General features: G+C 28.0%; 1 protein-coding gene across 1 annotated transcript; it reads left to right on the forward strand.

Moving 5' to 3' along the window:
* The first annotated feature begins 1,670 nt into the window (after positions 1-1,670).
* LOC123914768 (long-chain-alcohol oxidase FAO1-like) lies at positions 1,671-9,587 on the forward strand. The gene is made up of 3 exons (XM_045965940.1): positions 1,671-1,778; positions 7,706-8,777; positions 8,890-9,587. Exons 1-3 carry the CDS (start codon positions 1,671-1,673, stop codon positions 9,585-9,587), a joined length of 1,878 nt encoding a protein of 625 aa, XP_045821896.1.
* Positions 9,588-16,746: the final 7,159 nt, after the last annotated feature.

Raw genomic sequence — 16,746 nt, forward strand, 5'->3', positions numbered from 1 at the left:
TAAATATTTCAGATTTAATTCATCTCTTGTTAAAAAAAATGTAACTTTTGTTAGAGAGATTCATATATTATACTAAACATGACCGTAGAAAAAAAATTAAAGTCCGAATGAAATGCACGAGTTAAATGAAAAGTAGTGACTAAAAAGTGTGAAAAAAAAATCTTCAAGGACTAAAACGAAAATTCTGAGAAACTATAGGGACCAAAAATATATTTAACCCTAAATTTTATAAAATTCATCATTGGATTGAATGTTTATATCATATGATTATTCATTTTTTTTTAATCATATTTTTTTTAAAGAAATCAAAAATTATTTGATATGTTATTGAGACCCATTAATAATAACAATTTATGGTAAATCTTCTATATTAGCAAAAGCCATTAGTTTTAGGTGGTTTTTATTTTGAAATTACAACTAGGTGTTTGTTTTTCTAGAATTATATATTGGTAAAAGCTTATTAGGTGATTGGTTTTTAGACGTGATCAGGATTAGTAAGACACTTGCATGTTTGCATGTTGTTCCTTGCTCATTATTTGTGAGAGAGAATTGACATCTGGAGAGGGTGCATGCTATGAGAGAAGAGATGAGTGATGGAGAGGAGAGAGAGAGAATTGACATGTACAGAGGGTGCATGCATGATATTTTATTTTTTGTTTGTAGAAAAAAAAAAAGAAATTAAGAAAGTTTATTTTTGCACTTTATTTTCCCATTATATCCTTATTTTAATTTACCAATAATTTTTTTTGCACACACTTTCTCTTTCCAATAAATTTAATATATTATGTACAAAAAAAAATTAGTATTTTATGTACCAAAAAAAATATTTAATTCTAATGTCATCAATATTAAAATAAATATAAAACCGGACAATAAAAGAGTTTATAATAGAAATAACTGAATATATACCCAAATAATATAAATTATACAACCAAGCATTCGTAAGAGAGTTTCTCGACTCCACCTAGAAAAATTAAATTACAAAAAACAGAAAGAAAAGAATCTTGTTGGCCTTGGAGTTCCCTGACCTCCTTGCCTCCTCCTTAGAGTTCTCCTAACTCTGGAATGTGTTGGAATATTTTGGAATGAATAATAGTGGAGGAAGGAGGTTCTATTTATAGTTTTCAGTTGGGCTTGAGCTTTTTCTGCGCATTAATCACACCCATCGTGGCCACGATGGCGTGTATTTTTGCCTCATCGTGGCCACGATGGATCCTATCGTGGTGCGATGGAAGATCTTCTTAGGATTTTCTGCGTATTCTTCAAGTCATCATCGTGCCACGATGGAAAAGATTTTCTGCAAATTTTCTTCAATTTTCACCGCATTCTCATCGCGCCACGCTGAGACTCATCGTGGGTACGAATACGATGGTTGCGTTGCTTTATTACATTTTTACCCTTTTTAGTTGCTTTTTTCACTTTTCTTGCTTCTGGGTCTTGTAACTTCACTTTTCTTGGTATTTGCTTGCTTTTGGGCTTCAATTACTATTAAAACTATCCTAATTTACTACTAAAAACATCACATAATTGGTTGTCATCAACTTTCCACCGACGCTCACATCCTCTCCGTGAAGTTCTAATCACACAGATCATCAGGATTCATGAGAACATAAGTTTCAATTCATCTGTATAAGCAAAACTATATCACACCAAAAATCAATTTCAGAAAAATGAATCAGAATATTGTTGTTGACTTGTTGGTTTCCGAATTCGACAACATAGTGACTAACTCTTCTAACTCGGTTGGTGTTCTAGGTAGTATGGGTTGGAAAGATCTGGTTGAGTTTTTTTTTTTACCAAAAAAATGTCATTGTGAAGGTAGGTTAGGGAAGACGGAAACCATGAACTCATTAAAGGTTAATCCACGTGTTTTAATTTGGTTGGATAACAGATAAAACAGAATGTATGAAACTTGATATAAGTTTTGTCCATAGATTATAATATAGATAAATCAATTTTCAAAATTTTGAGAAATAGTGGGAATTAAAACTACATGCATAAAAATTGTTTAAGAATTAAAACTTGTCACTTTTTTTTTATATAAGAACCAAAAATAAAATTTAATAATTTTGTACGGTCCAAAAATATATTTATCCCACCAATTACTATTTTAATAAATTAATGGTGATGATGAAATATTTAGAGTCCTTTTGTTTGAGGGAAGAAAAGTGGGAGGAAAAAAAATTACGCAAACCAATGAATGAACCTAGACTAACTTTAGTCCATCTTCATTCATTGATTTGCGTAATTTTTTTCCTCCCACTTTTTTTCCTTCATACCAACGGACTCTTACGGTGGTGTAGCAAAAAAGAGATGTGAGCAGAGTACATATTAAAATTTTGGCAAAATTACATTTATCAAAAAATATAGTTTATAAAAATACAATTTTTGTTTGTAAAAATTTATAAATAATATAGATTTAGTTACATAAACGATTTTGCATAAATTCAAAAAATAAGCAATTTTAATAAGGTCCTAAAATTTTCATTTTGCTACTGCACTTTCATTTTACTTTAAAAATGGTCCCTAGACCCATTTTTTATGATGTGTCACTTTCATTTTACTTTTAAAAAATTACTTATTTAAGGGTATTTTGGTCCATTCACTGCAAAATTAAATGAGTCATCAACTCTAAAGTCCAGTCAACAGTGACACATCAGCAAAAATGTGTCATTTCAGCAAAAAATGGGTTTAGGGACCATTTTTAAAATAAAATGAAAAAACAGTGGCAAAATGAATTTTTTTTTAAATGCAGGGATTAAAACTCACATGGCCCATATGTGCAGGGACCTTTTACACATTTAAGCCAAATATATATAAATAAGAAAGATCAGTACCCTTATGTAAGAAAAAAGAAGATCAGTACAAAAAAAAATTAATAAGGAAAGATCACTAAAAAAAAAAAAAAGTGACTAGACCAAAACCGATACAATTTTTATTTATTTTTGGTACATAATACAAATCTAAAATAAGGTGATATAGAAAGAAAGAATATTCTTTCATTAAGTATAATTATGTTTGTAATTATTTTTCATTATGTGTAATTATATTAATTTTCTATGATTGACTTCACACTCTAACCTGTATATATCTATTTCACCAGTGAGAATACAGACAACACCATAACCATATAAACAAGAGATAGCCCTGGGTTTCTAGTCTATCAGCACAAACATTACCTTCTCTATTATTTTCAATAACATTACCTTCTCTATTATTTTCAATAACCCTATGTTGGCTAGTTTGTGCTGACGTATAAGCAAGAGATAACCCGTGTATAAGCAAGAGATAACCCTGTGTTGTTAGTTTATCAGCACAAACATTACCTTCTCTATTATTTTCAATAACCCCATTTTGGCTAGTTTATCAGCACAAACGTATAAGCAAGAGATAACACTGTGTTTTTAAGTCTATCAGCACAAACATTACCTTCTCTATTATTTTCAATAACCCTATAACCCTATGTTGGCTAGTTTATCAGCACAAACATATGAGCAAGAGATAACCCTGTGTTTCTAGTTTATCAGCACAAACATTACCTTCTCTAAATATGTGAGTCACCATAAGAATATAATCTAAACATTTTTAATGTTTTCAATTTATTTGTTATATAATCTGAATATTTGTTTTTACATTATTGCACCAGATCTAAATCAGGTCTAATCCAGCTCTTTATAAACTTTTCATTGAACTAGATCTATTTCTTGTTTTTTTTTTGAAGGATAGATCTATTTCTTGTTGTCTCTACATACCTAAGAAGTTAGTATTTTTTTATATTTCTTCAGCATAATAATAATGTGTTTGTTTTGTAAATTTTTTATTAAAAAAATGATTTTTTAACTTATTTTTGTTTGTTATATTTTTTAGGATATAATATTGTTTGCTTTTCAGGATATAGTTTTTTTTTTTTTTTTTTTTAAGAAACTAAGAGAAAATTATATTAAAACAAAACGCAGCCCCTCAAGCACAAGATGAGAAACTAAAAGGTAGTCAGTCATTATACAAAAGTTAAGCCACAACTAGCCAGAAGAAACATAAAAAATTACACAAGAGCCTGAAAGTAGCATAATTATATTTTAATAAATATATAGTTTTATCTTTTTTGTTTGTAACTTTTTTCGTTTTTTTAATAAATATATTTTTATTTTATTTATTTATTTTTGGTAGAATATTGTTTATTTTTAAAGTATAATTTCTATTTTTGATTCCTTATATATTTTGATAAATATATAGTTTTATCTTTTTTGTTTGTAACTTTTTCGTTTTTTTAATAAATATAATTTTTATTTTATTTATTTATTTTTGGTAGAATATATTGCTTATTTTTAAAGTTATAATTTCTATTTTTAATTCCTCATACGTGCACATGTTAATATTCTCCTATTTTTAATATAGTGTGTTATTTATGTATTAATTTGACAGAAAAAAATTAAGAAAATACTGACAGAAAAGTGTCCATTAAACTATAGTATATCTAAAAAATTATTGATTTTTTCGATATAGTGTATTATTAGATTCGTCAAAAAAATATAGTGTATTATTAGAAAATCCTGAAAACTCTACCAAAAAGAAAAGCATATCCTTAACTTTACGGTGCAAAGTTTTGCGTCTTGTCAAAAAAAAAAAAAGTATCAGTTTTTTTTTTTTACCAAACTTAACAAATTTTATTTTTTACTAACACCTAAAGTCAATTTTTTTAAGCCACAGCATAAATAAAGTGTATTATTAATTTTCACAGCTGGTTTGGTCTAGTAGTGAGGAACTTGAATAGTACGTTATAGATCCCGGGTTCGATCTACAGCTAATTATAAAAAAAAAAAATCAATTTTTCTTTCACTCATCAATAAAGTGTATTATTAATTTCCAAAACTGTTTCTTTTAAGTACAGTATAAATCTTACGTCAAAAAAAAGTATAGTATAAATATTATAATAAAAAAAAATGCGTCAAAAAAAAAAAAAGTAAAGTATAATATAGTGTATTACTATTAGTTTCCAAAACTGTTTTTTTCTTACTTAAAAAGAAAACTGTTTTTTTCTCAGTCAAATAAAAAAAAAACTGGGGCTTAGGCCCTCTCTACTACCAAAAAAAAAAAAAACTGTTTTTTTTTCAAGGTTACTCAAATCTGTATCTTAAAAAATTAATATATTTCTAAAACTGTTAATTTCCCAAACCAGCAAGAATTAATGGCTCATTACCACCAATAATTTCCTTTCTAAAACAATTTCAAAAGTCAATAAAAAATAATAATTACATAGTATACAATTAAAAATATCAGAGCTGCTATATAATTCATTATAAAAAATAAAAAACAAAAACTGCTATATAATTCCATGAAAATTCATAAACTTCGATAAATAGTACTTTCTCCGGTCACTATTATAAGTAAAAAAAAATTACTTTTTAAGTTCATTGAAAAAGTAATGTATTTAGGTACCGTTTGACCAAACTTTTTTACGGTTTAAAAGCTACTTTAAAATAAAGTTTAAAATAAGTGCTTTAGAAAAAAAGTTAAAGTTGTTTGGTGGTGATTTCATTTTTAAAAAACTTAAAGTAAACTCTAATTTATATTTGTTTCATAAAAAAATTTATTAAATCATTTATATTTAGGGATATTATATTTTAAAAATATAATAAACAAATATTAAAATTTGGTGTGCAATATTTTATCTAAATAAATATAACATTTTAACTAATAATATATTATAAAATCTACCATTTGATTAGAAGTATATATTATTTAGATCATCTATGTAAAATTTTACACAAATCTAAAATAATTCAATATGTTTTTGAAATTCATAAAAATAAGAAATGTTCAGTATTTTTTTTTTTTTTTTTTAACTTCAAATATCATAGATAAAAATAAAAAGTGGGATACAAAAGAGGGGGACCAAGCCTAAATCCTCAACAAAGGAAACAAAACAACTAGCTAGCAACATCTAAAATAAGGAAAACCTAACCTATTTGTAGTTAAATCTTCCCTAATGTTCAGTAAAGTGCATAAATTTTAAATTTTAGTAGGTCTCAATAACAAATCAAATAATTTTAAATTTGTGTAAAATTTTATATAAATAATTTAAATGACATATACTTTAAATCCATTGTAAATAATATTTTATAAAATTTATATTTTTTAAAATATTATTACACGGCGTAACATTATCGGTGTGAGGGAGCCGGAGTTTAAACCCCGATCATAGCGTTCAGCTTAACAATTTTAACATTTTTTTGTCAGTTGTGCTGGGACTTGTGAACTATAGGTGTAATTTAATCCAAATACATGTATAATTATTGAAATGATTAATTTCATATTTTGAAGAAGAAAAATACTACAGGGTTCTTATTTTTTTAATTAATAGTACAATGAAAACTAATAATAATGCCTTTTTTGTTATAAAAAAAATTAAATAATAGTGCACTTTTTAATAATAATAATAATAATAATAATAATAATAATAATAATAATAATAATAATAATGCACATGACATGAAGGTGATTAAATAATAGTGCATATTATGAACATATCAGTTAATGTACAAAAAAACAAAGCATATCAGTTAATTATAGGATATATGGTTTTACGTTTGTGAGGATTCGAAGAGGGGAGCAGCCGAAAAGTTCATTTTCCACAAAAAAAATTTGCATATATTAATTTTACCAAAAACTCATTATTGATGTATTTTACACATAAAAATTAAGCAAATTTTTTTATAAGTACTTTAAAGAAAACTGTTTGCCTCAAATTCTATTTTTTTGGAATAAAAAGTCGAAAATAAGTTCGGTCAAACGGTGCCTTAGTTTATATTATTGACTTATTTTTTTGAACAAATCTAAAAAATAATGTTTTTACTTATAAGAGAGAGTATAAATCTTGTTTAAGAAAAAAGTGTACTATAAATCAATAAAGAGTATTATTGGTACACATTACCACTTGCAATGATCCTAATTAATTAATATTAATTTATTAGTAAAATATCAACTGACCCATGGTCGACAAATTTACCACTTGTCCATGTCACCTATATTACTACACCATGTGCCATAAGTTATAACTACTATATAATGAAGGGCTGCCTTCCCCATTTTCATCAACAACACATTTCTTTTAATTCACATCCATTATAGCTCCCACGTGATCCCAATGCTTCATCTCATGTCCTATAAGTGTTTAGTGTTTACAAATATAGTATAGTTTATTGTGATTTTACCAAATTCATTGCGAATTCATACATGCATAGAAAAGTAAAATCAACAATCTTTTGATTGTTGATCCTTTCTAAGAAAATCTACAATTCTACTTGTGATACAATAAGTAGTTGACTGAATAGTTATCATAGGATTGACACCAATAGCAGTAGGAAGAACACTAGCATCACAAACAAACAATCATTCATCTTCTCAACTCTCACCATTTTCATCAACAGCACCTTCCTTTTGATTCATGCCCATTCTACAACTCCCCATTTGATGAGCAGAACTATACAAATTCCAGCTCTCACCCGGCCACAATGCTCCATCTATAGGACAAAAACTATCTATAAACTCTTCAATTTCATTTTCACTGATATTCTCATTAATCTTAATTCTTTGACCATCACTTCTATGTGTCCCTACTTCCACTGCTCCTGTTGCTATTAGAATCCTCACTGCATGTTGTAAACCAACTCTCATATTCTCTTTGTCAGTTGAATCCAATTTATAGCTTATTCTTCCTTTCTTTGTTACTTGTCCACTTGATTTGTCCCTTATTATTGTGATTAAATGTGATGTTCTTAGAAAGTTTAGCAAAAAGAGACCCCTTGAAAAAGGGATTATAGAAACCATGCACGAAAATGACTCAACTCTTCAACAATCTCTAATTAACAAAGGCCTCAATGTTACACTAGACTCCAAAAACAACACACTCAAAATAAAATTTGATGCAGTAGTTGTTGGATCTGGCTCTGGAGGAGGTGTAGCAGCTTCTGTCCTTTCAAATGCAGGACACAAAGTGCTTGTTCTAGAGAAAGGAAACTATTTTGTTCTAGAGGATTATTCATCACTAGAAGGTCCTTCGATGGATCAACAATATGAATGTGGAGGAATGTTAGCTTCTGTTGATTCAAGAATACTTATTTTGGCAGGTTCAACAGTTGGTGGCGGCTCAGCTGTTAATTGGTCAGTTTGCATAAGAACACCAAAAAAAGTGTTAAAAGAATGGTCAGAGGAACACAAACTTTCCATATTTTCAAGCTTAGAGTATCTATCTGCTATGGAAACTGTGTGTGAGAGAATTGGTGTCAATGAAAATTGTACACAAGAAGGGTTACAAAATCAAGTACTGAGAAAAGGGTGTCAAAATCTTGGCTTAAAAGTTGATTATGTTCCAAGAAATTCATCGGGGAACAATCATTATTGTGGTTCACGTGGTTATGGTTGTCCAAAAGGAGAGAAACAAGGGACTCAAGTTACATGGCTTGTAGATGCTGTTGAAAAAGGTGGTGTGATAATAACAGGATGCAAAGCTGAGAGGTTTTTATTTGAAAGTAATTACAGGAGTGGAAATACAAGAAAGAAGAAATGTTTGGGTGTTTTGGCAAAGACTTTAAAGAGTAGAGTCACAATGAAGCTACAAATTGAGGCCAAAGTAACAATTTCTGCAGGTGGTGCACTTCTGACACCTCCATTGATGATATCTAGTGGTTTAAAGAATAAAAACATTGGTAGAAACCTTCATCTCCACCCTGTGTTAATGATATGGGGATACTTTCCAGAATCAAAATCAGATCTCAAAGGTATTATTTAAAATAAATTTTTTTGTTAAGAGTTTAGTTAGTTTTTTTGGTAATTAACCATGTTATTGGCACGAAGTAATCTTCATCTCTTTCATCCTATGATTTATAACAGGTAAAGTCTATGAGGGAGGTATAATCACATCTGTTCATAAAGTACTATCATCATCAACATGTGATGATTTAAAATCAGACATAAGAGCCATAATTGAAACACCATTACTAGGACCAGCATCATTTGCATCACTATGTCCATGGGAATCAGGACTAGACTTCAAACAAAGAATGCTAAACTTTCCAAGAACATCACATTTAATCACAATAATAAGGGACAAATCAAGTGGACAAGTAACAAAGGAAGGAAGAGTAAGCTATAAATTGGATTCAACTGATAAAGAGAATATGAGAGCTGGTTTACAACAAGCAGTGAGAATTCTTATAGCAGCAGGAGTAGTTGAAGTAGGGACACATAGAAGTGATGGTCAAAGAATTAGAATTAATGAGAATATCAGTGAAGATGAAATTGAAGAGTTTATAGATAGTGTGTGTCCTATGGATGGAGTATTGTGGCCAGGTGAGAGCTGGAATTTGTATAGTTCTGCACATCAAATAGGGAGTTGTAGAATGGGTGTGAATCAAAATGAGGGTGTTGTTGATGAAAATGGTGAGAGTTGGGAAGCTGAAAGATTGTTTGTTTGTGATGCTAGTGTTCTTCCTACTGCTATTGGTGTTAATCCTATGATTACTATTCAGTCAACAGCTTATTGTATCTCAAGTAGAATTGTAGATTTTCTTAGAAAGGGTCAAGAATAAAAAAATTGTTGATTTTATTTTTCTACGCATGTGGCAAATGTTGATATATGTTAAAATCTCTGATTAGTGCTAATTAAGGATTAAAATTAGCAAATCATATCTATTAGACTTTTCAATGTATTTATTGTGATCTTATACACGAGGTCCCCATACCACATAAGGCCGTAAACACATACATGTTACACTAAGTTATCTTTCTGAAAATCTTAATTAGTCTATGTTACCAGCAATATTAATTTGAAGTTTTTTCTTCTATTTTTATCATGCTTAATCAGATGTTCCGGAACTAGACGCTTACCCGTGCGATGCACGAGTCTTATGCGTTATTTTATTCCATAACGTCAAAAAATTATTTGTATAGGTGATAAATTTAAAATTGAAACAATAGGTATTATCAAAATAATAGTAACAATAGAAGTTATGTAAATGTGATATAGATAAATATGTGTTTATACATTTAAAAAAAACTTATTTATACATCACATTTGGAGTTACCTTGGTATCTTCTTCATTAACATTGGTTAGCAATATCTTTAATTCATTCTTTAAAATAACTCTGGAAATGACAACATATGATTGACCACAAAAAATAAATTGATGTTGAAAAATAAGTTTTTTTTGTATTATAAATCTCAATGGAGGATTCTGAATTGAATAAACTACTTCATTATCGAATATGTCATTTATATTAATTTGAAAAATATTGGAGCATACCAACCATTATTAAATTTTAATTAATTTATTTTTTTACTAACACTTCAAATTGATTTTAATTTGGATCAACTAAAAGAGCGTGACGATGAATTTGCGTACCAAAATCATAAGTAAGTAGTGCTGACAATCGACCAATTTCTTATACACACAAAGATTGGACAAAAGATTATTAGCAAAATCATTAATTATTTCGAACAAAAAATAATAAAATACACAAATAATAAAATGAAAAAAATAAATTAAAATGAATAGTAACATAAAACAACCACAAAAAAATAACCCAACACAATAATAATAATAATAATAATAATAATAATAATAATAATAATCTAATAATAATAATAATAATTAATTATTATTATACATTAAATGGATGTAAGTGGGTGATGTGACTAAATGAAAGGTTTTCATTGTTTTAAGTGGATTAGGGTTTAGGTAGGTGATTAGACAACTATCTAGGATACTATACATTTAACTACATATTTAATCCCTTACATTTATTTTAGGTTTTAATTTGATCTCTTACATTTAAAAAGTATCAATTTGGTCCATTTAAGTTTATTGTGCATTCCTATGAGCTACAATTAATGCAATGACACAAGTCAAAAAAAAAAACCTTTTACATTCACTTGATCCAATGCTTTTAAAATTATGTCCATGATGGTGTCAACTGATTTAATCGCTTTTATCATAAAATCATTCATTTTTACATTCACTTGATCTAATGCTTTTAAAAAATTTAAAATTACAATCAGACGTTTACTTATCACAATATTTTTTTAAAAAATTAAATACAAAATTTTAGTTTACAAAGATTCCAAAGAGAGAAAATGTCTCTCTTTTTTATTTTAATCCAAGCTGTTACCAATTTTTTTTCCTTTTTGTTCTATCGAAGAGGGATGATTTAAGGTCAATTTTAGTCCGAAATCACTCCTCCAAATTATTTTTACTTCTCGTTATGGTAAATAAGTGTGATTTTCACATATTTTTGTTTTGATTTTTCATCTTCGTACGGTGTATTTTGTTGTCCTGTCTTTGTACGAAGTATTATGATGTCTCATCTGTGTGCGGAGTACTTTGTTGTTCCGTTTTTGTGCAGTGTTAATTTGTTTTAGGTTGGAGATTAATTTTGATCTAGTGTAGATCCAATCAATGTCGATTTTGGTGTCATCAACATTACAGATTCGGAGGCATGAACATTCCGGACACTTCAATATAGTCATTTTATAGGCTTATGTAATTTGCCGTTTTATACTATTAATATAGATACAGTGAGTTTGTTCGCAGATTTATGTTTTTTGTTTTTATCGAATTTGAATTTGTATTGTATATATATATATGTACTCTATCAATGAATGAATATTCTTTATTTTTTAATTAAAAAAAAAGAGAGAAAATATTGTGAGACAAGTGATGGAGAGGAGAGAATTGACATGTGGAGAGACAGGAGAGGGTGCATATATGCTATTAGAGATCAATCTAAAGGTAATTATTCCTTATATTTATTATAGACCATTTATTAGACTAGTCTATGTTACCAGCAATATTAATTTGAAGTTTTTTCTTCTATTTTTATTATGCTTAATCAGATGTTCCGGCACTTGACGCTTACCCGTGCGATGCACGAGTCTTATGCGTTGTTTTATTCTATAACGTCAAAAAATTATTTGTATATTTAAAATTGAAATAATAGGTATTATCAAAATAATAGTAACAATAGAACTTATCTAAATGTGATATAGATAAATATGTGTTTATACATTTAAAAAAAACTTATTTATACATCACATTTGGAGTTACCTTGGTATCTTCTTCATTAACATTGGTTAGCAATATCTTTAATTCATTCTTTAAAATAACTCTGGAAATGACAACATATGATTGACCACAGAAAATAAATTGATGTTGAAAAATAAGTTTTTTTGTATTATAAATCTCAATGGAGGATTCTGAATCGAATAAACTACTTCGTTATCGAATATGTCATTTATATTAATTTGAAACATATTGGAGCATAACAACCATTATTAAATTTTAATTAATTTATTTTTTTACTAACACTTCAAATTGATTTTAATTTGGATCAACCAAAAGAGCGTGACGATGAATTTGCGTACCAAAATCATAAGTAAGTAGTGCTGACAATCGACCAATTTCTTATATACACAAAGATTAGACAAAAGATTATTAGCAAAATCATTAATTATTTCGAACAAAAAATAATAAAATACACAAATAATAAAATGAAAAAAATAAATTAAAATGAATAGTAACATAAAACAACCACAAAAAAATAACCCAACACAACAACAACAATAATATAATAATAATAATAATAATAATAATAATAATAATAATAATAATCTAATAATAATAATAATAATTAATTATTATTACACATTAAATGGATGTAAGTGGGTGATGTGACTAAATGAAAGGTTTTCATTGTTTTAAGTGGATTAGGGTTTAGAAAGGTGATTAGACAACTATCTAGGATACTACACATTTAACTACATATTTAATCCCTTACATTTATTTTAGGTTTCAATTTGGTCTCTTACATTTAAAAAGTATCAATTTGATCCATTTCCGTTTATTGTGCATTCCTATGAGCTACAATTAATGCAATGACACAAGTCAAAATAAAAAACAATATTAAGCAAGTATGTAACACCTGCTCTGCTCCACTACCTAACACCTGCTCCAGATAGCAGGGTTTGCACTAAAGGCACTTAATAGTATGTAAGAAAATCATGACCAAACATAGCTGCATCAGTATCATTAAACAGACAAGGCTTGCATGGTAGACATGTGGAGACGGTGCATGCTATGAGAGAAGAGAGAATTGACATGTGGAGAGGATGCATGCATTCATGCATGCAATTTTATTTTTTGTTTGTAATTTTTCGTTTTTTAATAAATACATATTGTTTATTTTTAATAAATATAGTGTGTTATTTTTGTATTAATTTGAAAGAAAAAATAAAATAAAGAAAATATTGACAGAATAGTGTCCATTAAACTATATATAATATATATTATAGAAAAAGTTAAATATAATTTTAGTCCTTATATAAAAAAATTGACATATTTTAGTAGTACAAAAATTTTAAATATGTAGTTTTAGACCTATTAATTTTAAAAATTATTTAATTATTATTAAATTCTTAATTTATTTGTAATAAATTATTTTGCATAAATTCAGGAAGTTATTTCAAACGACTATAATAATTATCGCAAAAAGTAGTATAAATTTGTTGTAGTGAATTAAAATTGAGCTGCTTGAAAACTTAATCTTAAAGGAAAAATACAAGTCGAGAGAAATTTATGTAATCAGTCTTTCGGTGACATTTTCAATTTTAATTTTGTAGAACTTGAGTTTCAATTCATAAAGATTTTTAGTTTTTGCGAGTTCCACGGTGCAAGAGCTTGTTGTGTCTTGTTCTTGTTTACGAATATTATTATAACGAATATAAATTTTAAGGTTAAATATGTTTTTGGTTCTTATAGTTTTCGAGATTTTTTGTTTTAGTCTTTGAAGATTTTTTCACACTTCTTGATCCTGAAGTTTTTTCTGTCAAGATTTTTCGTCCATACTTTTAATCAAACTATTGTAAATTCTCACATTTTTTAATTCTCTTTTATATTAATGTTTATAATATTACAAGAACATCTCTGATAAAAATTTAGAATGTTTTAACGTAAGATGAATTATTTATGAATTTTTATGTACAAAAATCTAAATATTTCAGATTTAATTCATCTCTTGTTAAAAAAAATGTAACTTTTGTTAGAGAGATTCATATATTATACTAAACATGACCGTAGAAAAAAAATTAAAGTCCGAATGAAATGCACGAGTTAAATGAAAAGTAGTGACTAAAAAGTGTGAAAAAAAAATCTTCAAGGACTAAAACGAAAATTCTGAGAAACTATAGGGACCAAAAATATATTTAACCCTAAATTTTATAAAATTCATCATTGGATTGAATGTTTATATCATATGATTATTCATTTTTTTTTAATCATATTTTTTTTAAAAAAATCAAAAATTATTTGATATGTTATTGAGACCCATTAATAATAACAATTTATGGTAAATCTTCTATATTAGCAAAAGCCATTAGTTTTAGGTGGTTTTTATTTTGAAATTACAACTAGGTGTTTGTTTTTCTAGAATTATATATTGGTAAAAGCTTATTAGGTGATTGGTTTTTAGACGTGATCAGGATTAGTAAGACACTTGCATGTTTGCATGTTGTTCCTTGCTCATTATTTGTGAGAGAGAATTGACATCTGGAGAGGGTGCATGCTATGAGAGAAGAGATGAGTGATGGAGAGGAGAGAGAGAGAATTGACATGTACAGAGGGTGCATGCATGATATTTTATTTTTTGTTTGTAGAAAAAAAAAAAAGAAATTAAGAAAGTTTATTTTTGCACTTTATTTTCCCATTATATCCTTATTTTAATTTACCAATAATTTTTTTTGCACACACTTTCTCTTTCCAATAAATTTAATATATTATGTACAAAAAAAAATTAGTATTTTATGTACCAAAAAAAATATTTAATTCTAATGTCATCAATATTAAAATAAATATAAAACCGGACAATAAAAGAGTTTATAATAGAAATAACTGAATATATACCCAAATAATATAAATTATACAACCAAGCATTCGTAAGAGAGTTTCTCGACTCCACCTAGAAAAATTAAATTACAAAAAACAGAAAGAAAAGAATCTTGTTGGCCTTGGAGTTCCCTGACCTCCTTGCCTCCTCCTTAGAGTTCTCCTAACTCTGGAATGTGTTGGAATATTTTGGAATGAATAATAGTGGAGGAAGGAGGTTCTATTTATAGTTTTCAGTTGGGCTTGAGCTTTTTCTGCGCATTAATCACACCCATCGTGGCCACGATGGCGTGTATTTTTGCCTCATCGTGGCCACGATGGATCCTATCGTGGTGCGATGGAAGATCTTCTTAGGATTTTCTGCGTATTCTTCAAGTCATCATCGTGCCACGATGGAAAAGATTTTCTGCAAATTTTCTTCAATTTTCACCGCATTCTCATCGCGCCACGCTGAGACTCATCGTGGGTACGAATACGATGGTTGCGTTGCTTTATTACATTTTTACCCTTTTTAGTTGCTTTTTTCACTTTTCTTGCTTCTGGGTCTTGTAACTTCACTTTTCTTGGTATTTGCTTGCTTTTGGGCGTCAATTACTATTAAAACTATCCTAATTTACTACTAAAAACATCACATAATTGGTTGTCATCAACTTTCCACCGACGCTCACATCCTCTCCGTGAAGTTCTAATCACACAGATCATCAGGATTCATGAGAACATAAGTTTCAATTCATCTGTATAAGCAAAACTATATCACACCAAAAATCAATTTCAGAAAAATGAATCAGAATATTGTTGTTGACTTGTTGGTTTCCGAATTCGACAACATAGTGACTAACTCTTCTAACTCGGTTGGTGTTCTAGGTAGTATGGGTTGGAAAGATCTGGTTGAGTTTTTTTTTTTACCAAAAAAATGTCATTGTGAAGGTAGGTTAGGGAAGACGGAAACCATGAACTCATTAAAGGTTAATCCACGTGTTTTAATTTGGTTGGATAACAGATAAAACAGAATGTATGAAACTTGATATAAGTTTTGTCCATAGATTATAATATAGATAAATCAATTTTCAAAATTTTGAGAAATAGTGGGAATTAAAACTACATGCATAAAAATTGTTTAAGAATTAAAACTTGTCACTTTTTTTTTATATAAGAACCAAAAATAAAATTTAATAATTTTGTACGGTCCAAAAATATATTTATCCCACCAATTACTATTTTAATAAATTAATGGTGATGATGAAATATTTAGAGTCCTTTTGTTTGAGGGAAGAAAAGTGGGAGGAAAAAAAATTACGCAAACCAATGAATGAACCTAGACTAACTTTAGTCCATCTTCATTCATTGATTTGCGTAATTTTTTTTCTCCCACTTTTTTTCCTTCATACCAACGGACTCTTACGGTGGTGTAGCAAAAAAGAGATGTGAGCAGAGTACATATTAAAATTTTGGCAAAATTACATTTATCAAAAAATATAGTTTATAAAAATACAATTTTTGTTTGTAAAAATTTATAAATAATATAGATTTAGTTACATAAACGATTTTGCATAAATTCAAAAAATAAGCAATTTTAATAAGGTCCTAAAATTTTCATTTTGCTACTGCACTTTCATTTTACTTTAAAAATGGTCCCTAGACCCATTTTTTATGATGTGTCACTTTCATTTTACTTTTAAAAAATTACTTATTTAAGGGTATTTTGGTCCATTCACTGCAAAATTAAATGAGTCATCAACTCTAAAGTCCAGTCAACAGTGACACATCAGCAAAAATGTGTCATTTCAGCAAAAAATGGGTTTAGGGACCATTT

This window comes from Trifolium pratense, linkage group LG3 (assembly GCF_020283565.1).
Source record: "Trifolium pratense cultivar HEN17-A07 linkage group LG3, ARS_RC_1.1, whole genome shotgun sequence".
Lineage (NCBI taxonomy): Eukaryota > Viridiplantae > Streptophyta > Magnoliopsida > Fabales > Fabaceae > Trifolium > Trifolium pratense.